The 26384-nt window shown below is 30.9% G+C and overlaps 1 protein-coding gene across 4 annotated transcripts; it reads left to right on the top strand.

The window, feature by feature from the left end:
- Nucleotides 1-1195: 1195 nt before the first annotated feature.
- On the top strand, nucleotides 1196-25324 carry LOC143225477 (F-box/LRR-repeat protein 12-like). 4 transcript variants are annotated; one of them, XM_076454965.1, is made up of 5 exons: nucleotides 1200-1574; nucleotides 5630-5817; nucleotides 7069-7166; nucleotides 14422-14606; nucleotides 22902-25324. In XM_076454965.1, the coding sequence occupies exons 4-5, from the start codon at nucleotides 14521-14523 to the stop codon at nucleotides 23845-23847; spliced, it is 1032 nt and encodes a 343-aa protein (XP_076311080.1). In that variant the 5' UTR covers nucleotides 1200-1574; nucleotides 5630-5817; nucleotides 7069-7166; nucleotides 14422-14520; the 3' UTR covers nucleotides 23848-25324. The 4 variants fall into 4 exon arrangements, with proteins under 4 accessions (XP_076311088.1, XP_076311069.1, XP_076311080.1 ...); XM_076454981.1 differs by having other exon boundaries at nucleotides 1201-1574; nucleotides 7095-7166; XM_076454973.1 differs by lacking the exon at nucleotides 5630-5817 and having other exon boundaries at nucleotides 1196-1574; nucleotides 7095-7166.
- The last annotated feature ends 1060 nt before the right edge of the window (nucleotides 25325-26384 follow it).

Raw genomic sequence — 26384 nt, 5'->3', positions numbered from 1 at the left:
CGCATGCTCCCAGACCCCTATAACATTATAACGAATTACATGTTGCTTGTGCTTCACACAATATGTGCTGGCTTTTGATTTCACAAATTAGAAACCTCCCTTTCAAACATTGTGCGTATGGGCCTACAGTCCACGAAACAATAACAAATTTGTTTATATTTTCAATAATGTTTCTAGATGCTACGTTCATGTTGGGTTTGGCGCAAGTTGTAAACCTAAAGTCACAAACAACTTTTAAATTGAAATTCCATGCTAATGCAATTGTGTCTATGCCTAAATTGTACAAATCTTATGTTTGGTTGTTATAATTCAAGCCTCTTGATTATTATTATATATTCATCATTATTAGCACCTCTATCTAGTAAACAATTATATTCTAAAATGTGAAAATTCAACGTACAACAAACACAATGACCTGCTAGGAACAAAATTTTATTATTCGTTCGTTAAATAGACGGTAATTTTAATTAACGTAAGGAAATATGTTTCTTCTAATTGCCATTCAACCATCTGTTGAGGGTCGCCTTTCTACTAAACAGTTTCCAAGTATGTTGTGAACATATTTAATTAATATATTTACTTTCATGATCAGTTGGGAGTTTATGGTTAGAAATAACAGTAGTACTATCAGTTGTTGATCAGATAAAAATATGCTTCTATAATACAGTTGTGATATGGAGTTTTCCATACATTGAAAATTATTTGAATTTTACAATGTTTCGAAATTACAAATACTAACAACAATATGTTTTTAAATTAAAAAGGATGCTGCTGTTGAGAAGTTTTATTTGTTTGTTTGTTTTCAATTTATAGTGCATAACAGACTATGTGTTATCTCAATATTCCAGGTAATCAAACAACGCATTTTAGCGTTGCTAGTCCTATAGCTAATCTCCATGAAAACATTAAAAATTAAATATATATATTTTGTATTTTTTCATATTTAAATAAGAATTTTATAGTAATGTAACTTTCTACAGTCTCATCATTCACGTTTTTCCTTTCAGTATGGTATGTTATTTGCCTGGCATTATTTTTAAAACAGAACTTGTTGTAGCGCTGTCCTTGTGGTCTTTTTACCTCTTTGCTTTAATATTTTCATATTTTACATATTAATATATACAAAGCTATTATAAATTCTAAAAATAAATTAGGCCTAAACAGTGTGTTATTTAACTTTTACTTGTTTCGTACTTAAGATGGCGCTCTGTGGAGGTTATTTAGTTGGATGGCAGGTGTCAATTTTCTGCAGTTCATTATATTAATTAAGTATTAAATATTATAAATTATGTTTATAGTTTTAAACCTATCGACTCTTTATTGATTTCAGTTATCGGGAAATTATTACTTACTATCATACGAATTTCAAAGTTTGTTAACTTTGAAGTTGAACTTGATTTAATTTAAGCCCAAGTTTTAAGTGAATTAACATGAACAGTATGAAAGTTATAAGTATTATTGCCCAGCCGTTAGCGGCTGAAAAAATTACTTTCGTTTATTTTGCTTACTGGCCAAGGTCTGAGGATGCCAACTTTTAGTAGAAACGAAGTGGTAATACTAGTATGGTTTATTAGGTAAGTATAAGATGGGTAGTTACCATGTTTACTGCTAGTAGTAGCAATACTAGTTTAGTGACACCAACAGTAACAGTGTTACTGCTAGTTTTACACCTTGATTAAATCTGTTTATTGTTAATACTATTACATTCAATGTGGTCATTACAAAAGTACAAGTGAAATGTGCAATGCCAGAAAAGACGACTTCTTATACTATTAATAGACAGTAACTGAAAATTCAACTTTGAGATTAAAAATTGTGTATGTTAGTAATCCTTTTGAATCTAATGCAAGGCTTTTCAAGGTGAAAATAAATCCAACTAAACATATTTATATATATATATGTATGTGTGTGTGTGTGTGTATATCAATGCATTAAGAGTTAAGATTTCAGAGAGATCACATAAACATCATTAGGACTATTTCTGTAAACTGGTTGTTTGGTGAATAAATTAAAAATTAAAACAAGTGTTAGAAATATGTTTAACATATCTGCTTTATGTTTCTGTGTAACAACTGTCTTCTGTGAAGTGTGTTACCACATGAATTTAATACAAATTACAAAATGCTTATCTCTTCTGATATTGACATTGGATAAAATACCAATTAATTCATAACAAAGACATGCCTACAAATGGTGCCCTATTAGACGATCTTTATGTATACATAAAAATGAATAATGGCAAAGAGTCTTGTAGCTCATCTAGGCCATCCTATATGTTAAATTACACTTTAGAATACTCAAATCCAGTTGTCCCTTAAACTCAGTTCAGTTAACTGCATTCACCACATCTAAATGCTACCTATTTCAGAGGCTGACAATTCTGTTAGAAAAACAAAATTATCTTAGCTGAAGATTATTGTTTTCCTGCCTAAACTTGTAATATTAACTACTTCATTTGGATACCCTCTATCTCTGTATCATCCTTTCAGCTCTCCATTTAATTCTTTCTAACAGTTCAATGCTATTTCTGAGATAAGGGGCTCAAGACAACATGACATTCTCAAATGTGGCCTGACTAATAAACATATTAGATTTGTATTCACTGTTTCTGTAAATACACCCTAAATTTCTATTTGCTTGGATGACTTAAGAGACTGATCAACTAGAACATGACCATCATCTCTAACAAATCCTACATTAGCTACATTCATCAGATTTGTGTGTGACAGGAATAGCAGTACAAGTTCCTTGAAACTGAAAATTTCCCCATGCTTGGAGCTGGCTAATTACTGGCATTTACTAATTGATTAATAGATGCTCCCCATTAAATGATTAATAGAATGTTACTCAAATTGTGTATACAAGTAAAAAATTAAAACATTTGCAGTGATTGTTTTCATCCAATGTTTTCCTCTAGTCAGTGGCACATTACCTTAGTGGCTTTGCCATAACAAAAACAGTGTGAGTAGATTTGAAGGTTGTGGCAGTGTAACCTGAAATTCTCTAGTCATGGCCTACACTTCCAAATCACCAAGCTGAATAAATTATTTAAAAAAAGGAACTCCTCACTAGCTGTGATTGTAATTAGACCTCAGATTGGTCAAGAGATGGATCTATAAACTAAAAGTTTCCACATGAAAAAATCTAAAATCTCAGAGCCAATCTTTTTGCCTCTATGCTGCAGTTAAAAACTTGGAACCATTCTATGAACTATTATGCTTGGACTAAAAAATATAAAAACGTTTTATGGCATAATACTCGAATGTAACTGTAATCTCAACTGAATGAATTGAATTCAGATATAGTGTGTGAGAGAGAGACACCCTCAGTGATCATATCAATGATAGTGAAATTGATTCAGTTTTCCTCACACTTTGTGGGGTCATCACTGCTCACAAAAGGCATGTAAGACCAAACTGTACCCATGTCTTGAAACTGATGTAAGTACTATTTTTACTAGCTCACAAATGTATATTATTATTCTGGATCAGGTTCAAATAATCGTATATATATTACAAAGTTTTTTTGAGTCAAACTTCAAATATAACCAGTCAGCATATACAGAAGCAAAGACTCTGGTAGAGAAGGCTATTAACGTCATTTACACATAGTGGAATACTATAAATAAGGATGCAATGAAAATATCAGTGCTAAATTACCAGTCTTTATAGAAGCACTATGAAGATATCTTAAATGATGTGATAATCCGATAAAATGACATTATCTGCGTAACAGAAGCTTGGCTCCTATCAAATGACATGAAGCAGAACTTTGTCTTGCTAGGTTACAAGATATCTGCAGCAAGCAACAGCCAAGTAAATGGCACTGTAATGTGTTTTAGGTGCAAATATAACAGTTTATTCACTTGCACAGTACATGATAACTCTCAAATGCCCAAACCTATATGTGATTCAGTTGATGTTACTACATTGTACAGATGGTGTCTGTGCCTTGAGTCTTCTGTCATCTAGTCGAAGCTATTTGCCATGTTCATGACCAAGGTTTGCAGTTCCATCATTACTTTTAGCTCCATTTGAACAAGTCTTTCCCATTTGTATACACTTCCTCCTACATGGAGCTGCTTTATTTGGTGGTGTTTCTCAACAGGGTCCAGCCTTCTTTTTGTATGAGATTGAGGGAACTTTTAACTACTAAAGTTAAATCTTCTCCCTGTGCACAAGGATCTATTTCTTTTGGGGACCTTGGCCATCAAGGAAACCATTATATCATGCATGGTCTTCAGTGAATATTGCATAAACAATATCCTTTCCTTTAAGTAGACTTTGCCTTGTGGCTCAACAGAGACAAAACCTCGGTTGGTATTTCTCTGCCTTCTCCCTGTCCCAATTTGCACCTTTTCACAGGTGCATCTCGTTAGATGGTTAGAGCATATGTTTTATTCTCAGGAACTCTGTTCTTCCCTACACATCAGCTTAGAACTTATTGCAGTTAATTTGGTGTTGAATAATTTCATATTTTTAGTACGTGGCCATTTGGTCTTGATACATACCTATGATTCAACTGTTCATTACTTATATTGATTGACAAGTGGGGTTACATCTGCATTTTAAAAATGCAATATCTCAGTTTTTCATTTTCTTAACATTTTAATTCTTGTACAGTGCAGAGTTCTGCATTAATGTGACCTCTGAATGTAGTGTTAGTATGGATAATAAAAAGCTTCATCACATTTGATGTAAGTCATCAACCTAGTTACTTAGTGATTCCTATATTTCCTGTATTTTGGTCAAGATTCCTATGGATTTTCTCTGTTACTATAATTGGAATATTTCTCCTATAAAATTTCAATGTTTTTGCTATGAAGAGTCCTTATACAAATGGTGCAAGTGTAAATATCTTATATTACAAAAGATAACATATTAGTAGTTCTAGCTTGTTTGTTATATAGAAAATGTTGCATAGTCATGAAGAAACAGATGTATAGTATCAGATAGCATGCACAACAGATTGCACCAACCTCAGCATACATATAATTAATATGCACCATTACACAACTTGATTGTTTATAAATATCATGATAGTCTGTTTATATACCTCATGAAATGCCAGTTCATTAAATTATATGGATCTGAAAAATTTTGAAACAAAAGCTACTTTTTGATATGCTTTTGCTTTTAGAAAATGTAGTATTTGTTTAGCCACTTTGGCTTTAACTGGTCATGATTCATTCATTAAATTTTCTAACCTGAGTGTACTGTATTTATGGATTTGAATGTTTCTCCTCTTATTTTTGTAAGACGGGTATTTACATTAATCATTATACCAAGATTTATACTTGCTCAGACTCCAAATAAGGTACAAAACTAGATGAGTATCTTATTTACACAACCATGTACAATGATTGTCAAGATTTTTCTTTTGCATTCATGCAAAGACAGATGTAGAGAACACTGACATGGTCCTATAGCCAAGTAAATGAAACCACTTGTTTTTTGCACATGCATATTTCACCTAGTTTCCAAAAAAGGTTCATTGTTCAAAAGGCAGAAATGACAGGTATTTAGTCAAAACTGTTAATGTGGTAGTGTAGTCTACGCTGGAAGTAAAAAAAAGTGCATATGTATATGTAGTGTCATTTTGAAAGGTGAATTGGATTCTGTTGTTGCAGATTGGGATGAAGATACTCATGTTGCCTGTAGATTCATTTGCAACAGTTTAAAAAATGTGCACATCAAGACAATATGCATGTTGCCAGTCCCTGGATAAAAATTGACTTGAGTATTGATGAGTTGAATCATGTGATGTACATGAAATCCAACTTCTAAAGAGGCCCAAAGTCTGATGATAAAAACAAAGGTAATGGGAAACAATGGGTATTGTGATGATATCACAATACAGACTCGTATACCAGAATATAGATCTGTAGCTCCATATTAAAATTTTATTGTAATGGTAACATTAAAATTTAATTCAGAAATTTGTTTAATTTAAAATTTTTAGTTTTGACTATACATTTCTACATTACACATTTATAAAAATTCAATTTTAATTTAAGAATTAAATCTTGATTAGAATGTTCTTTCTAGGCCAAGAGTTGATGTCAGCACCAGTGTGAAAACCAATTATCACCATTTACAACCACTGAAAACTCAGTTTGTTCACTTCTTTCTTTCAGTCAGAACTGATTGTGGCATATTTTTGGGGATATTATAAAAGTACTTTTTCAACAATGTTAGAATAACAATGAAATGAATGACATTCTAAAGAGGTTAATGGTCAGATCTGTCAAACCCACTGTCAGTGAAGGAAACAAACATGCTTCAAACAGTTGATGTATCTAGGAAAAATGAAGACCCAGATTTCCAACTGATATTTGTTATTTATACATATATGCTCAAAATATGCACACAACTATTTATCTAATTTTCCAAATTGCAGCAATTGAAATGCCAAAACTTTCTATATTTTAAGTCATTTTCCTACAACTCCTATATTTCATAGAAAAAAATGCTTGGTTTAAAGTAGCATGAAAGGTAATATAGTTAAAAGTACAGCGTAAGGAAACAGGTACATATAGTAATTGCAACATCTTGATATATTTCAACATGTAAAATTGTGTAAGCATCAATTTTAACAAAAACAGACTGTTGGGAATCAGGATAAAATGCACAGCTTTTTGCCAAATTAATTTCTAAAGTAAGTTATTTAAATCAACTGTTTGAAATATAGCTCGTACATGGCTATGGTAGATGAACCAACTTACACAAAAACTGTTGTTTTAAATAAACAAAAAAGATAAAAAACTGTTTCTTTTGGTATGTTCCATGACTCGAAATTAAATTGAACTGTTTGGTAAGTATGTTTTTACTGGATTACAATTTCTGTATTTGCTTTTATGAACAAAAAATATAATTAATCACTAACTGTGTTTGTTATTCACTGACAAAAACCTTCTGGTGAGATTATTATTTTTTGTGCTGTACAAATGAATTTTTGTTTTTATTTGAGTATGAATTTGTTTTCATTATTTACTACCAGTAAAGATCTGCAAAACTTTTGCGGTAAAATTAATATCTACTGTAACAGTAATAAATGCATGATTTCTAGACTCTTCTGTATTGGTTCATCTACAGAACTGCATAACCAAAGATCAACCAGGAAAAGAAAATTCAGAACAAATGGAAAGAGAAAACCAGAAAAGAGAAGTAAACAATTTCTGATAATTAATTAATGAGCAAATGTCTGTCTTAAACTTAGGTTTAAATTTTGCTTTTAAATGTAGTTCTGTACCAAGTGAACTTATAACAGCCACCACTGAAAGTAACATCAACAACTTTATAGTTAAACTGAAAAATTCAGTCAACATGTTTTCAACCCTTCAAAGATGCAATGAGAGTACGCTTGAAGATAACCTAAATAACAAAGAAATAAAAGTTTTTAAATTAAGGTGTGACAGTAAAAAATATTCAACTAGAGCAGATAAAGGTAGCTGGATGGTAGAATTCACTTATAAATCTCATTATTGACATGAAGTAAGTTCACTACTGTATGATGGCTTGTATACTCGTCAAAGAAACTACTCAGCTAGTAAAGATTCTACCTACATAAAATAACTTGTTAAAGCATGTACCACCCACTTTTACAGCTAACCAACTATTCTATGCTTTTCCAAAAATATAAAAGAAGAAATTGCCATGCATGTCTAGCATAGGCTAGACTATACAAAATGTCACTAAATTTGTAACTATCAAACTTGTTCTTTTCTTAGAGACTGTTTCTCTCTTTAAAATTCCAAGACTTCATGAATATAATCTATAATGTATCCTAGATGTTGTATCTTTTAACATAAATTACCTGTTCACTTCTGTACCTGCAAAACAGGCCCTAATCTATTTTAAACCCAAACTGGAATGAGCAGACCTTGTTCCTACTGATATAAACCATCTTACCAGCTTAACTAAATACTGTGCGAGTAACACTTACTTTACCTATGGAGACAACTTCTACAAACAAAACACTGGTTTAGCTATGTGATATTCCCTCAGTGATGCATACATGTCTGTGTTCAAAGAACTTTTTGGATATTCTTTCACACATTTATATAAAAAACAAATAAACTAGCTATGTTACATGAATGATATATGTAGCATATGACAACAGCATATCCAACCTTTAACCTTTACATATGAAATAGAGTCTGAAAACTTCCTTCTCCCTTTATTTGTTAAAGTTATGAGAGATAACAAGAAAATGATCACCAACTTACACAGGAAAACTTGTCTGTATCCACACCATAGATTTAACAACCACCTGTCACAAATTTCTACCTACTGTACTTGCAAAATGGGCTTAGACATTGAACTTAACTACTTAAAAAAATGTTGCTGTATCTAGAGGTTTCACCCTGATATTTCATAGACAGAGCTTTTATTGAATTCAAAAATTACAAATAATTTTACACTAATTCCAGCCTTTCCCTTATCAGTAACATAAACCATTACAAATTTCTCATTTTCCTTTTGTTCCTGAAATGTTCTATTTATTTATTAACTTAAAACCTGAAGTAAAAATTGTATATAACTCTTCACATAAGTGCTCTGTTACCTACTTTAAAGCTCTAAAGAACAAACAAAAACATGACATATATAACATAAAATGTGATTGTGGTAATAAAATATAAAAATATATTGGATAAATTGTCCAGTCTCTCAAAATTAGACAACATCAAAACCAAATGTGTAGAGGGGATTTTAAAATTCTGCCTTGAAAAGCATTGAAATTATGAAAACGTGTTTTATCTTTAAACTTTGATGATAGCCCTAGTAACAGGGATATTAGCAATGTCTCACCAGGTTTTGGGAAAAAAAGAATTTCTTACTCAAATATTTTTTATATAGTCTGCCTTTTTATTTTATATTACTTTTTTAAGATATCTTGTAAGTTAGTGTTAGGTTTGTTTGTTTCAAAGTGAGAACTTAATTATGTCAGGAAAATTGCTTCAAAAGATTGTTTCCAAGTGAGAATCTAAGTTCGTAATTTGGTAATTACACCTTGTATTTTTAAGATGACAAATTACACATTGTTGCAAAAAATCTGGCACTTTGTTGCATAAAATTGACATTTCATTAGAAAGAAATGGTTTTATTTCAATAAAACGATTGTCAAACACATTTTTCAGTCAAATACAAGAAACTAAAAATTTTATAAAAATGATTGGAAAATACAAACATGTATAATAAAAAAAAAAATTGAACACAAAACATTCCCTTTGTCTTCTATGAAGATTATGTTGTGATTCAGTGTATTATTTTTCCAGCTGTAGATGTTTGACACTAATATAAATGTTTTGTAAAGTATATGAAAAAGTATTTTAGATTGAATTTTGGCCAACGTGGTCTAGTCTTGGTGATGAGTTTTAGCATTGATGAACAGGCCTCCTGGGCAGTGACTTGCGGTCAAAGGCTAGTGATTAACATGTTCAAATGTTATTGTAAAAGCCCTTAGTTTTTATGCTGGTTCTGCAAAATCTCATCCTGCACTTTGGAACCCATGGGTGCATTATAAAAGTGGCAGTCAAACACTACTTTTGATTATAGTGTTCCAAAAGTTGGTAGTGGATGCTATTAAATAGTTGCATTCTTTCTAGTTTGCTGCTTCAAAATTAAGAATTGCTAGTGCATCAAATCTTGCATGGCTTTGCTCAAATACTCTAATCAAAGCCTTTGAGAAAACACTTGGACAATTTCTGTTTATATTTTCCTCTGGTTTCCATAATGGACTAAGTAAGAAAAATGTAAAAAAATAATAAAGTAGTTTGATTTTTATCATAAATTTTAGGCCACTTGTTTCCATTGCTTAAGTCCAAGTTTGTGTAGTGGTTAACATGTTAAGCTGTAAATTGAAGGGGCCAAATTCAAGCTATAATTCTACTGAATATAAAAATTGTAATCCACATTCTTAGCTATGGATGCAATAAAAATGACAGTCAGTTCTAACATTTGGTTCAAAGAGCTGAACAGTGTCATTGTTGCCCTGGATGCTGCTAACTGGGTTACCTCCACTAGTTCAGCAGTTTAAAATAAAGATCATTATACCTGAACCTTCGCATATCCTCTGATCTGTCATTTAACCCACTTGGTACGTATTGTTATTAATGCATTATGTGTAACTTAACCATGGCGTGAAGCAGTAAACAGAATGGTCTTTGGTTTTAATAAAATCCGTACTTTTGTTAACATAATTATTCAGGGCTTGAATTTGGTATGTTTTGTGGTAACCAGATGCATAAGTAGGGTCAAAAATGTACCAACCCATCATTTCACTGCTGAACAGTGTCTTAATGATATATACAATGTGTTTATCTGATGGTATTTTTCATAAATTATGTTGAATTCATCAAAGCATGAGTCCGAATTATAAAGTGTTTATTTTAAAAAGTAATGCGGGTATTAATATTTCCAGATAATGTCATTTATGTTTAAAAAAAAGTCGTAATATCAAAAATTAACTTTACCAAAGTTAATAGGATGAAAGCATTAGCTAAGTAAGCTTGATAGAAGACATGATGTACTGTTTATTAGGGGATTTTAAAAGTTGAAATGAAAGATTAACAACCTTTTGGTATTTGGGTGTTTTCTATTGTTATATTGTGTTTATTTGATTTGCACTGTTGAAAAACATATGAAGGTGACTTTTGTGTTCTTTGAATCTGGTTTCCATTTTTCTACTTGTTTTTCCAATATAGAAATCGTGGCAGTTATCACATTGTATTTTATAAATAATGTTGGTGTTGTGTTTGTCAGTGTAGATTTTTACCTGGTTTTTGAATAAATTTGGTATTAACTGGAATGTCGTATTTTGTTACTAGTTTTTGCCAAATATTGGTTATTTTTCTCTTGGTGTTGGGAATATATGGCATGCAACAGTAGATGGTTTCATGATTTTTTAACTCGTGAGATATATTACTTTTGTTAGTTGATTTTGCTTTTTCTCTAGGTGTGTGGGTATAATGTTTTCTAAGGTTTGTGGAAGAAACTTGTTGGTGAAGTATTGTTTTATTTTATCTAATTTGATGTTAATTTTGTCTGGTGAGTATAGTTTTATGGCTGTTTATTTGGTTTCTTAGTAGGTTGAGTTTTTGTTTTGTTTTATGTGCTGAATCCCAAGGAATGTATAGTCCAGTATGGGTGATTTTTTGGTGGATTTTGATTTTAAAGTGTGTGTTGGTTCTTGTAATTTTGAGGTTAAGAAATGATATTTGATTGCTTTTTTCCTGTTCACATGTGAAGTTAATGTGATTGAAAAAAAATGTGTTCTGTAGATATGAATCCCACAACCATGCAGTCTTCATAACTGTACTGTGGATATAATGCTGTGTTAATTGTTTGTGTTTCAACTTGTGTCATAAAAATATTGGCTAGAACTGGTGATACTGGGTTGTCCATGCTTAGGCCATTTGTTTGTATACAGTTGTGATTGTTGAACATAAAGTTTGTTTTTATTGTGGTGAATTCTATGAGGGTTGCTAATTGGTTGCTGGGAATGTCTATTGATGGGTTAGGGTCTTGGATATAGAGTTCTAAGGCTATCTTGCAGGCTTTGGTGGTTGGGACTTCTGTAAAGAGGGATATAACATCCAAACTGGCCATTAAGGCTTTATGATTAAGTTGATTAAGGTTAGACTTGAAATTAAAAGAGTCTTTGATGAATGAGCTGGCTGATGTTACATATTTGGAGAATGCCCATGCTATGTATTTATAAAGATTGTAATTAAATGATTCATATATGGACATTATTGGTTGTAATGCACAATCTGGTTTATGAAGTTTGGGGATGCTGTATATTTGTGGTGTGCGTGAGTTGGTCTTGCATAGGTAGGAATAAAAGTGTTTGTGAAATTGTGTTGGCTTTTTTCATTTTTAGTAGTATTTTGTTTAGTTGGATTTATGTGTATTGGTTTAAATTTGTTTGTGTCTGATAGGATGTTCATTTTTTGGATGTATTCATTTGTGTTCATTATGAGTAGTGTTTCCTTTATCTGCATTTAGAATTTTAATGTTTTTGTCTTGTTTTAGGTTTTTAATGGAATTAATGTCTCTTTTCATAAGGCTGTTTTGTGAAAGTATGTTGATGGTTTTGTGAGATAATTATTTGAAAAAATTGTTTAATATGTTGTTTTTAAGTGTTTCTGGAATATATAAATTTCTAATTTTTTTGGGTAAGTTTGGTTGTTTGATGTCAATAAAATTGTTGAAGTTGTCTTCTTTCTTGTTGGTTATTTTTGGTTTTCTGTGGAAAGTATCACAAGTCTTCTGGCTAAGTCTTCTAAACATGTTTTAATTTCTAAGGTTGGAATGTACCTAGGTGCTATTGCAAAGTTGAGTCCTTTGTTAAGTAGATGCATCTCATCTGTGTTTAATTGTTGGTCGGATCTTTCTCTACCCACACCAACCGTTTTTACATGTATAACTTTAAATACCACCTTAACATTGTTTTAAAAAAAGACGATAGTCTAGCAAAATATTTATCAGATTACTTATTACTTTTAGATTTTTTCTTGCTTTAGGTTCTGCATACATACATGTGTAGCTATGCAAATACATTTCAACTTTAAACCCTTACATATTTTAAATATCCTGAGATTGGTTAATTATCAGTTGCATTTGAAATTCAGGGCTTATCTGTAGCTTTGAAAGAACAGAGGATGTAAAGTTGATAAGTGATTATTTCTAGGCTAGTTTCATACAAAATAGTATGTTTATTAAACATTAGAAAGAACAATTGTGATTGATTTCTGTACACCAGATAGACCTGTTCATCTTTAAAAAAAATAAAAAAACAAACATAAATAAATGCAGAATTAAACAAGACTTGCTTGTACAACAACTTAAGCCCAAAATAAACCAATACAAAGGAACGCCTTTATGCCTATATTGATAAATATAATCCAACATCTAAGCATGCCCTCTACATTCCTATACTCAGTTACACAACTCCCTTCAAACATGTGGTCAGCTGTCAGTCAGTTACCTCTTTCTTTCTCTGTGAACCTGATGATAACCAAAGAAAGTCGAAACATTGCTCACTCCTCTACATAAAAAATTTTCTCAACCTGAATCAGCCTTTTTTACATACTTATTTTTCTCTATAAGTGGGTTTTCTTGTCATCAAGGTATTTAAAGTTCTTTTCAGGTACAATTTTGAAGAGAATTACATATACAGTATTTATGCCTCCACAAAAGGGCATACTGTTTTTCTGTTGTTTCATCTTTCAAACACCTTTCAAGTAATCTCCATTCCTTCATTTCAAAGGTTTTGGTCAATTACTCGGACTTGGTTTGGCCAATTTTCATGGTATTTAGTACAAAAATATTTTTCTACAAGCAACACACACTGTTGAACACAAAATGTTGAACCTGCCCATTTTATTATAAGGATGAGGTCAATATACCATAAAAAGCATAGTTTCAGGCACTTTTTGACAATTATGCCATCAAATTTTTGCCAGTTCACATGTGATTTTAGTACAAAGATACTTTTTTACAGAAATACAGAGAATTTAGGAAATTTTGTCTTCTGCTCAGTTTTCAGTGATGAAAGCACAATTTGGGCTTCTATGAACTGTTCAATCTATGTCAATGTGGGGTCTAGTATGAAGATATATCTTCTTGTAAGTTCCAAACAGTGATACAGACGTTTTAGATTTTTTGTTTTCCATGATCTGTCAGGTGTCAAGACTGGCCATGTTGGGATTACATGGCATAGATCTGTTTCATTCACCCATAAATTTTGGCCTATTTAATTTTTCTTTATTATTACATTTAAAATAACTATATAAAAAGCTTTTGAATTATAATGGTCTTTTTATTTGTGTGATGTGAAAGTCCACTATCCCAGAACAACTTAGATATTTTTCTGACATTAAGAACACACAAAAGTTGCACAAACAACTCAACTCGTACTAAACTGAAAAAAAAAGTACGAGTGATTTTAGAATTCAAAATACAATGGAATATACTAAAGTATCAGAATTCAATCTTAATTAAGAATAACAACACACCTATGTAAAGGTATAATGTATGTGTGACCTTGATATTCTTGTGTAACTTATTCAATCTTATAGAACTCTGAAATTATCTACTTGGGTAAGACATAATGATTTCTTACTTCAATGGCTTTACTTATTTTGAATCTACAACCTATTTGCTGCTCTGGGTTAAGTAAATATATACTACAAAGATCACTGTTGATATAATACTTACATAAACATCTTTTAAAGTATTTTAATTTGTAAAATTTGTATTTTTTTGTGCTTTGAATAACATTTCATTCAGTTGTATAGCTTAAGAATTTTTTTTTAAGAATTATAGGATTTATTCTTTTATGATGTGATACCAGAAATGATTACACTCCATAAAGTACAAATTATGTAATTCTCTCACTTTGTACTTTTTCATCTAGATTTTCACCTTTCCTGATGGTGATACTTGCTTCATGCTGTAAGTTTTTTCAGGTGGAAATATACAAGATTTGTTGTATGAACGTGAAACAACTGCAGGAATGGAAATAACACAAAACTTGCCTGAAGTTGTGCTGTTAAAGATTTTTCGATTGTTACAGTTTGGTGATCTTTGTCGTGCAGGAAGGTATGAAGGAATCACTTATCAATAATTTGTGCTTAACTACAATGTATGTTAGCTTATGGGTTTTTTTAAGATGGCTTGAAACAAGTAAATCTTAGTAGACATAACATGAGTGAATGCTAAAATATTAATAATTTTGATGAGTACATTCTGCACTTTTAGCCAGAAAATTTTATTCATGGTGTCTTGTCTGTCTTTTGTATACCATACAACACTTAGTTAACAATCTGGTCATTTAAAATCCAAGTTTATTAACTCTCATAAACTACTTGGTATAAGTACATTTACATGTATTTATAGTAACTTCAAACCATTTTAAAGAAAAGCTTTTGTCATGCATCCTAAATTTATCAGGTTCTGTAGTGTATTCCAGTAAAACTTACAGCACTCTTTCTCCTGAAGTTGTACTAGTCAGAATAACATTGTAAATTTTAATAGATAAATCAAACTATGTTATTAATTTAAGAATTTTTGTTTACAATGTTCACCTCAATCTGAACAAAAACAACAAAATTATTACCCATCATTAACATACTCTGACTTTTTTCATGAATTTGTAAGCATTCAGCATATGAAAGTAACACGTGTATAGTTTTTATTTCAAAGCATAGACATGTATGAAATTTTCATTGTTAGGTGTGTCAAACTTTTGAAATAATTTCTTAAGGAACAAACTTTGAGACATACATAAAAAAAGTGTGGCATTTAGGACCTTATTAACATATTTTGTATATAACAAGCTTAGAAGCAACATACCATGTTTATAATTTTGCAGTTTTAATACAATTAACTTTGTCTGCAGTTTAATAAAAAATATATTTATTAAATAAAACCATTACCTATTATTATATGAAAATTTAATTTTATCATGTATTTCATCTCTCTCTCAGTAGGTCAGCAGTAATTTAATTGGCTTGCAATGATAAAATAGGCTGTCAGTTCCCTATGGTGTATAGAGTGCAGGAAGCCAGTTGTGTAGTTTTGTGCCAGAAAACAACTAAATATATCAAATTTTACAAATGTTTATTTTATTTTTGGACAAAATGCTTTATATTCATAGGCCTTCAATTTTGTTAGGAATGTCACATACCACGTTTTGCATCTACGTGTCAGGTCTTCTAATTGTTTCATGGATTATAACATTTCCATTATTACAGTTTTTCTGTAGAATAACTCGCACATGAACTGATAAAGAACTTGTGGTTTACATTAAATTTTTAACAAATTAAAATAATGTTCAATATCTCAAAAACAGGTGAAAGATTTTTCTTACTTTAATGTTACATATACTCCATAAGGCAGGCAGCCAAAGTACTAAGCTTCTTTTGTAGACAAAACCAACATAACAATATTGTTTAAATGTTTCTTACTGCATGTGGGTTGACAGTTTGTGAATTAAAGTAATATCTGTGTTTGTGTATATAAGTCAGAGTACCAGGATTTGGAATTTTCAGTGTTTCCTCATAAAAACTAACCAAATAGCATTTTTCAAGATCACAAGAACTGATACACAATTCAAAACAGAAATCCATAGAAAAATCACCCATACTAGACTATATATTCCCTGAGACTCAGCACATGAACCATAACAAAAACTTCATATATTAAGAAACCAAATAAACATAGCCACAAAATTATGCTCACCCAATAAAATTAACAGTGAAATCAACAAAATAAAACACTTCATCAACATCAAGAAATTTCCTCCAAACAACAAACAAACGATAATAAATCCCAAGATAAAATAAACTACAAAACCTTACACTGCTGCATACCATATGTTTGTAACATTACCAAATAAAAACCAACATTTGGAAAAAAACTTGTAACAAAACACAACATTTCAGTAAAAAAAAAAAACAGAGACTCAAAAAACAAAACTAAAGTCCACACACCAACATTATTAAATACAATGCAACAACTGCCACAACTTCTGTATTGGAGAAACAAGCAGAAAAATGAAAACCAGGTTCAAAGAAAATAAAAACACCTTCACACAATTTTGAACACTGCAAATCAAATAAGCACAACATAACCATAGAAAACACCCAGATTATTAAGTAGGGAAACAAATATAAATAAATGCAAGATCAAATAAGTCCTACTTATACAAGAACTAAAACCAAAATTATACCAGTGTAAAGGAATATCTTTATACCTGTACTAATTAATAAACCAACATCCAACTACAATGCCCCTTACAATCCTGTACCACTTTACACTCTTATCCCTAGATGTGTCCAGCACACTCTCTTTCTTTGTTAACCTGAAGATGACCAAGGGAGGTTGAAACATTATTTCCTGCTTCATTAGTAAGTGTTGGTACGGATACCAGTCATTCTGAGATACATTTTTACTTCAAGAAATGTAGTTTAAGTTCTATTTGTATATTCATCAAGTGTAACCATTTACAATCTACACCACCTAATCCATTTCATATTCAGCTCATGTAAATGTAGTACCAGTGTCACTGCATTAAACAAATTTAAAGTTTTTAAAAAATAACAGAATTTTGGAAAGCATAACATGTGTTAATATTCTGAAGTAACTTGGGTATCTTTATAATACTGTTTATTTGTTTTTTATTTGTGACTGTTAGAATTAACTAAACATCATATTTTATTGAGATTTTAAAAATATTCACAGAACCAAAATTAATTCAATAATTTAAGCTTTAATTACTGTGAATTTGTGTGTAAGATTGAAGGAAAAAAATTGCTTAGCCTAACAGTGTGATGTTTCCAAATTTACTTAACTCTATATAATGTAGTTCCTTCATTAAATTTATTTATGTTGCATGTACTTGTTATGAGCAATTCATTCACTGCTATCAATTTGCATTTTTATAAGTTCAAAATCAGTAGTTATGGAAATGTACAAGTTTGTTTGGTGAAAGATCTAACAAGTCACTTTTATATTTACTTCAGTGCGCACAGTTAAGGAACCAATAAATAGCTACTTGCACATGCTTGCAGTATTTTTTGTTTTGATTATATTTTGTATCCAAATAAATTGCTTTAAATTTATGGCCACTCTGAAAGAGGAACAAGTAGATTTACTTTATATAGAGTAGGACTAGGTTTTCTTGCCAGATGCTAAAGTGTAGAATATCTTGACAGTTTATTTGGTAACAAGGATAATCCTTTTTTTGTAATACAACTAAGAGTACATGTTGCAAATTGAATCAGAAAAGATGGTTAAAAAGCATTATGAACTTTAGGGATGTGGGATAGAAATATGTGTGGCCTTTTTGGGAGTTCTTCTTTGGGCTGTGTGTGGGATAATGAATCCCTGTGCAGGATTCTAATTAATTTTTCTGTTTTCTACATATTAAGAGGAAAGTAATTAAATTTGTTCTAAATTTTAAATTAATTTTGAGATCATAATACAAGATTTATCATTAGTGAATAAGTAACCTTGTAACAGATCTCTATATTGACCTCTGCTACTTATCTCATTTAAAGAATTACTCATTATTTTAACAATCTGATTTTTAAGAAGATTGGATTTGTAAGTTTGTTCATTTACCATTCACAATAAATTTTTTCTCATGGAGTGTTTCTTTATGTAACTCTCTCATTAAAGGTTGGATGGGATGGAATCCACCCAACTCAGAGCCACAAAACTGTCCATGACAATAATTATACAATGATTTCTGATTATGTACACATGATTACAAAATTTTACAGGCTATTGGTAAATATTACATGGCTTCTATATGCAAAGTATTAGGTTTTTAATTAGTTTTTCTTGTAAAATTTGTTATTTCCAAATGTTGACTATCTCGCATGCAGAATAGTTTTCATTTCAAAATGTAAAATACTTTTGTGCATCAAAAATTGTTTAAATTTTGCATTTTAAGTCTCCATAACATCTAGGTAATTATTAAATGTTTCTAATAAAGAAGCATTATATTTTATTTCACTTTCATTATTGAATCAGAATCTTTATTCATGTTCAGTAAATCTGACTGATCTCATAACTGCCATAAAACATTAACAAATAAATTTAACCTTTATTTTATTCCTAGAATTACTACAAGTTATAATTCAAACACAAATGTTTAGTCTAAATAGCATAAGTGTCATTTGTATATACTTAACATCAGAGAAGTCACAATGGCTCTTTGCATATGTACTTGTTATCACATCCAAGAATATAAAACTAATGTTTACAAAGTAACCTGACTTTGCTGATTTAGTGTACTAGTATTTTGTAAAATAGTCACATTTCAGTTATAATACATTATGTATGCATATACATTATTACTATTTACAAATAAGTTTTTAAACTTGTTTTTCTTAAAGCATAGAACAATAAATAAAGAAGTAAAGCAAACAAGTATCTCTTATAGTTACGACCCTTGTATTCAGTTGTTGCTTATTATAGGTTGCTAACCCTTAAGAAATTTTGAACGTGGAGAATGTGAAATGATATAATTTTTTTTTTATTTTGTACATATTTAATTTGAATAACCAAAAAATCATAAATTACTATGTTGATACCATAGACTTTCATTATAATATCAAAAGTTTAATAAGTTGTATGTGTCTAAAAAAATATGAAATTTCAAACAGACTAAAGACTTGGCTTACCAGTGCAAAGGTTTGTCTCAGAAGAAAGAGATAATGTTATTTTACTTGAAAATGACTGAGAAAACCACTTTAAGGATATTTTGAGCTTTCAAGTAGTTTTTCACATATCTTATGTAGAAATAACTGTACCTAATGGACTGTTTCCAAAAATGGATATAGGTGAGCAAGGCCACTGTATTTAACTTAGAACATGAGCAATATTTCAACAAATAGAAAACATAAGAGGTTTTCATTTTATATTATAGCTTATCAATATTAGTAATATGAGTTCTTAATTTGTATATTTGTAACTTGTGTATTTTAACATCACAAATATCTAATTTGAATTAGAACAGCATAAAACATGCAATATGACACATAAAAAATCAGGTTTAGGTTTTTTTTTCTAATATTTAGTTTTAAATTCAAAAAGTAAAGAATGTACAATATGAAAAGTTGAATTGTAATCTACAGCTTGTTGCCAAAGTTAATGATATAGATTTAAATTAGTAGTTCAGTAAAAGTTTGAGTCAGTAAACCAGATGATGTGGCCAATGGAAAAGGTTAAATGTTTGCAAGAAAAAATAAATGTAAGAGAAATTTCTTCAACTTCCTGTAATATATCCTTTTTTGTATACTAAGGAAAAAGTGTCATTTTTAATGTTTGACAAGTGCATGATTTATATGAAGATGAGTTTTGATGCATACCACTATTAAATATATACATTGTGTCTGGATACTTGGAACACACACATGCAGATTGTTAAAATCTGTTCCTATATTTCACTCAGGTCACACACTTTTGTATAAAGATATTGGTTTTAAAGGTGATCTGTGAGAATTGTTTGAATATAAATTGCTTATAATTAAAGTAGGTGTCTTCCTAAAAGTGAAAAAGGATGACATTGAAGAAGAAACTTAATTCTTTCTAATGATGGAGAGGTAAAAACTGGGGATAATTGGCACAAGTTTAAGAAGTTTACCAAATTAATGGAAGATTACCAAAAATTACAGGAATTTAGACAAAATACCTACAGTACTGTGCAAAAGTCAGAAAAGTCAAACATTATATTTAAGGCTACTTTCGAAGAACAGTGGAAGTTAAATCACAGAAACATCAATTTTATTAATCTTCATATTTAGTACATCAGAAACTCTGTGGAAGTACTTGTGTGTCCCCCCCTCTGCTTTAAAAACTGCAGACAGTCTTTCAGGCATTGGGGGTGATTGGAGCTACCCTGGAAGTTATAAGTCACTTAGCTTTATAAATTCATTTAATTATATCTTTAAATAAAATTAGTATGGATATACTACAAAAAAAAATTTCTTATTTATCTCTTGTTTGTTTTTTGAAGATGTTATTGTTATTTGAATTACACAGATTTTCAAAACTTTTAATGTAATCCCATTTAGGAAATTACCTATGAAAGTCACATTAATAATGGTTGGAAAAAGAAGAATTGATTATATTGTAGATGGTTGGATGTGAGAAAGCAAAGATGGTTATGTATGAGGTTCTGTCAAACTGAATGCTGATTACTAGTTGTGTGGCTCATGGATCAGTACTTGGGCCTTTTTATTTTCATGAATGTTACAGATAATTATAAGGGTGTGACTAGTAAATGCTTATGAGGTTAAACTCTTGGGTATGTTTAGCTGTAGAAGATGTTAAGGTACCACAGAATGGCTTGAATCAGGTGATAATTTGGACAAATGTTTAACAAGTGGTCTTTATTTATAATCAATTCAGCATAAGTATCGAGTTCATCGTAGTTTGGATTACACATTTAAAATTGATTGGAACTGATTTAATAGTGTGACTTGAGAATATTGACATAATGGTTGAATCACTGAAACCATTGAAGCAATGCTCTGTTGTCAGTAGTAAAGCTAAATAAGTTTTGTGTGAATGTATAGATGTTGATTACAAGTCTATATAGCAATTTCAAGGTCTCACTTGGAATAACATTCAGTGATGTGGAGAAAACCCACTTGTAGAGAAAAATATATTTGTAAAAAATGGCTCGTTTTGGTTGGCAAAAACTAGTAACAAAATGACATTCCAGTTAATACCACATTTATTCAAAAACCAGGCACAAAACTGAGGTCTATACTATGTAAACACTACACTGACAAACACCACACCAATATTATCAAATACAATGTGATAACTGCCACAACTTCTATATTGGAGAAACAAGTAAAAAAATGGAAACCAGATTCAAAGAACATAAAAAGTCACCTTCACATGTGTTCAAACACTGCAAGTCAAATAAACGCAACATAACCATAGAAAACACTCAAATACTAAATAAAGAAACAAACATAAACAAACGCAAAATTTCAAAACATGTGGTCAGCTTCCAGTGAGTTACCTCTTCCTTTCTTTGTGGTCCTGACGATGACCAAAGAAGGTTGAAACGTTGTTCGCTCCTCTACGTAAAAAAATTTTCTCAACCCAAACGAGCTGTTTTTATATATATATTGGAATAACGTATGATTTTGATTTCCTTATATATTAGGGATGTGACTTTTTTTATTATAGTTTAACAAGATTATCTGGGGACACACTGTGGTAAAAAACGTCTGACATTTTCAGGATAATGTGAATGGACACAAGTCTAAGATTTGGAAAAGATGGATAAGGCTCCCACTAAGACAATTTTAGTTTTCTAATGACTGATGGAAAGAGTTGCTTCAGCAGTGATGGGGCCCATACTTTACAGGGGCTTAAGAGAGAAATTGACAAATTTCTGGAAAATAAAAGATGTGTGCAAATACAGCCTTGAAAGAGCTCCCCGCTAGTACAGCAGTAAGTCTACAGATTTACAGTGCTAAAGTCAGGGGTTCAATCCTCTTGGTTGGCTCAGCAGGTAGCCTGGTGTGGCTTTGCTCTAAGGAAAACATGCACACACAGCCTTGAATGATAAAATGGTTCTATGTTAACCATATGTTATCATTTGGTTAAATATTTAAGAAATGTTTAGGTTTTGATGTTATTGCAACATCTACTTGGTAGTTGTGTCTAGAAAACATCATGCTTACATTTAAATGTAATATGGTATATCTGACATAGTATTTCTAAAAACCTCTGAAGAACCTAGCTAGCTTCTTTTGGGCGGCTGAAAGAAAACCTTGTATCAAGATTGTTTTACTAATTTGGGGCTCTTCACCAAAGAATCAGTATAACTTCAGTTTCCAAAGAGAAGCTTGTGTTTTTCCCAACTTAAGAAAATAGAAATTTCACTAATATATTGTTGTATAAGTGTTAAATAATTGTTAACTTTGCTTCAGGCTAAGCATGATCAGGTGGGTTAAGGCGTGCGACTCGTAATCTGAGGGTCGAGGGTTCATATCCCCATTATACCAAACGTGCTTGCCTTTTCAGCTGTGGGGTGTTATTATGTGATGGTCAATCTCACTATTCATTGGTAAAAGAGAAGCCCAAGAGTTGGCAGTGGGCAGTGATGACTAGTTGCCTTCCCTCTTGTCTTCTGCTAAATTAGGGACAGCTAGTGCAGATATCCCTCGAGTAGCTTTGTGCAAGATTCAAAAACAAAACATACAAACTTTGCTTCAGTGATGTAGTACAAAACAAAATATATAATTTTTGTAAAAATCTATTATGTTTCCCCAATTAACAATAAGTTTTTAATCATTTTATAGCTTATTGGTTCCTTTTAAGGTTTGTGTCACTTTATTTATCCAGACTTTTTAATTTCAGGGTTTGCAAGTTGTGGTACCAGCTTACCCGATCTAAGACACTCTGGAGATTTGTAGATGCTACAGATATCAAATTAACGACACAGCAGTTAGCAAAGCTTGTTTCCAGACTGACTACAGCAGTTAACCATCTTTACATATGTGGGCTGGTGTTAAATGAGGTACCATTTCTCACTCCTGGTCTCATAGCCGAGATTTCCAGAAACTCTCCAGACCTTCAAACCCTTGTTATAGAAGGTGCTTTTGTTGCTAAACAAATCAACTGGACAGATATAACAATTCAAGATCTACCTCCAAAACTGACAACACTTTCTTTACGTCGATCATTCTTTCATGCAGATCAGCTCTTCTGTTGTACTGATTCACCTTCTGGTCCTCAACTGAAATGCTTAGATGTCAGTCATTGTTGGTGTATTTCTGACCATGACATGCCATTCTTCACAAAACTTTCAAATTTACAAGAACTTTATCTTGAAAGCTGTGACTACATCAGTGATGATGGAGTATTTATGTTTGTAAGTAGGTCAGAAACATTAACAGTTATTGATATTGAAGGTACAAACATTTCGGATGATACTCTACACATTATTTCAGAAAGGTGCCCTAAACTGCAGAAGCTGTTTTTAGGAAAAACATGGGTTACAGACAGAGGCATAATGTCCCTGTCAGACAAAGCATTCCCCTCTTTGGAAATGTTGTGTCTAAGTAAAACAATGGTGACCATCACTGGAATAAAATATCTCTGTGAATCACAGAAGACATTAAAATGGCTGAAAATTAGTGAAAGCAAATTATTGTTACAAGATGTGCAAGATGTAATGAGTGTATTACCTTTATGTAAAGTATATAGGAAGCAAGTTACTCATTTTTCCTCCCCAGAGAGTGACATATGTGAACATTTTTTGGAAAAAATGTTTCAATTAATGCAATCAAGTACCATCACTTGAAATCTAAAATTGTAGGTAATATGGGCGTTTTTAGGCTTATGTATTGGAAATCTTAATATTTCATCCCTTCATTTAGTATTGGAAGAATGTTTACATGTGGAATATTTGTTTGTTTGAGGTGACGTGTATGCAAGGTTTTGAAGTTGTATACATGTATTTTGAAGTTGTTACATATATTGACAGTAATTTGTAAATGTGATGATTTAGTAATGCAAAAAGGTATTAAATCACATTTCAACAAGGATAAAAAAAACAGTTGAATTATAATAGCTCCAATTCTTTGCTGTTCTCAGTCGTATGAGAATTAAAAATAACAGGAGTCAGTCGCATCTGTATCAGCATGGTGGATTAGTAGGTGACCACTGTAAGTGTCAAGGAAATTAACTTGCATGTAATTGATAAATATATACACATAACGATTTTGTCAGAAGTTTAAGTAATGTCTGTTAATAGTACACTCATTGATTGATTAAATTATTTAACTACAAAAGAAACAGAGCTGATTTGAATAGTGAAATTTATCTGATGATTATCAAGCTCATTCAATTATTCTCATATAAGCCCTATTTAACTGGTACAATTGAAAACACTAGTTTTGATTAGTTGTTTTTGTGAGTCACGACCCGAGATGATAATAAGATAAGCATCTTTGTATTAATCAGAAAACCGTAAATATTAGAAATAATTATCAAGGCATTAAGTGATTCATTTGGGTTTTGGATAAATCATTTATTTTACCTGACAATAATCACTAATCAGTATCTATAGGTAATTAATTATATTTATTAACTGAGTTAACTGTCCAACTCTAGAAACATATCAGGACTTTTACTGTTGCTAAAAGTAGAATAGGATTCACAATCAGTTTCCTATTGATGGAAATGGTAGTCTATGATGGAGTTGTAGACAGTGATTATTTGTTTATGTAAGGTTTATACACTTTCAAGTGTATGCACTATAGTCTGTGGTCCAAAACCATCTTTCAAGTTTCTGCTTAGAATTGTGTGATTTAGTGGAATTTGAATACTGATTAATTCATGGGCTCAGTAAATAATCTGTTATTCTCTTGTAACACTTTGAATAATCAGAAACACTAATTTCTGTAAGTTGATTATTTTTATATCATTAGTTTTCTGTATCCTGGTTCAGTCATTTTGGCCAACTATATAATCATAAAACTTGCATATAATAACTTGTATTGTAGTAAGTTTAGTTGTACAAAATTGCAAGTACAATAAGTTTGTCATTAAAAAGAAATAGATTTTTTAATATTATTGTACTAAAGATTTGTGTGTAAATTTACAAATCCTTTAATGAGTCAATCTGAGTGAAAGGCGGTTTTCATACTAATAATAAAATAATTCTCTTTGAATTTACGGTTTTCATATTTTATTTGCATAATCTCTTGATCTTCCTAAGTGAATATCAAAATTTTTGATAAAGGTTATACTTTAACAATGTATAGTGAAATGAAAAATTGAAAAATACATTTAAAAATCAAAACATTTTCCTTCTACTATGATTGTAAATTATGGCAATTATTTATCAGGCAGGCTTGCCTTTTGTAATTTTTTGACACCTGTTTTCTGCTTACTGCTGTATTAGTGTATCTTTGAACTGTCTTTAGTACTGTGACAATCAACATGTCATTCGGAAGGAGAACATAGGGTAAACAAAGTATCTGGTTTTATTGCATGATGTCAAACCACTTTAAGAGCATTCATTGGTGAGTGATTGCAAGAAATTTTTTTTCTTCAGTGTAGTAATTTTAACTAACCTAATGTCTCTTTTTAACATTTTGGTTATTTTTATTAAAAATATATAACAATAAATGAAAAATATACATAAGAACAAGAAATCTATCACGTACCCTAGCTAATAAGCTTATTTCTGCTTGAGAATGTACTTCAATAAGACTGTTTTTCACCCAGTGTTGGTTGTTTACATAATGATTCATGAAGCTATCAAATATGCATTTTAAAATGCAATGTATATCATGCACCAAAATACAATGTTCCAGAACTACTATGATTTAACTGATCTAGCTATGTTATTGATAGGTAAAAAAAAAAAAAAAAAATACTCTTTGGAGCATTAACTTCAATGCAAAACAATATTTGTTTGGAAACTTCTACCTTTTCTGCTAAAATTTAAACTATAATTGAAAAGAATACATTAAAATTTGCCTATTTTATTAGTTATAAGCATGTCCAAAAAGTATTTCAGAAAGAATTATTGACATGCCTTGAAAGACAGAGAAGGAAGGCATATTACGTGGATGTTAAGAATTTAGTATTTTCTTAGTGAAGGTGAGAGTATTGAATGTTAAGATTTTGCTTTTTTGGCTTGTCATTTTAGTGTGAGTTTGGAATTAATTGAACACTTGAAACCTTTAAAAGGGTACAAAAACTAAAATGGGGAATTTAAGAGTGCAGATATGACTCGGGGAAATGAAGATAACATGAAAGCTTGAAATATATCATGTTTTTCACAAAACATATTTAGCACACATGGATAATAATTAAATTTTGAATGTG

Source organism: Tachypleus tridentatus, chromosome 1, assembly GCF_004210375.1.
Source record: "Tachypleus tridentatus isolate NWPU-2018 chromosome 1, ASM421037v1, whole genome shotgun sequence".
Lineage (NCBI taxonomy): Eukaryota > Metazoa > Arthropoda > Merostomata > Xiphosura > Limulidae > Tachypleus > Tachypleus tridentatus.
This window is presented reverse-complemented; position numbering and strand designations above follow the sequence as displayed.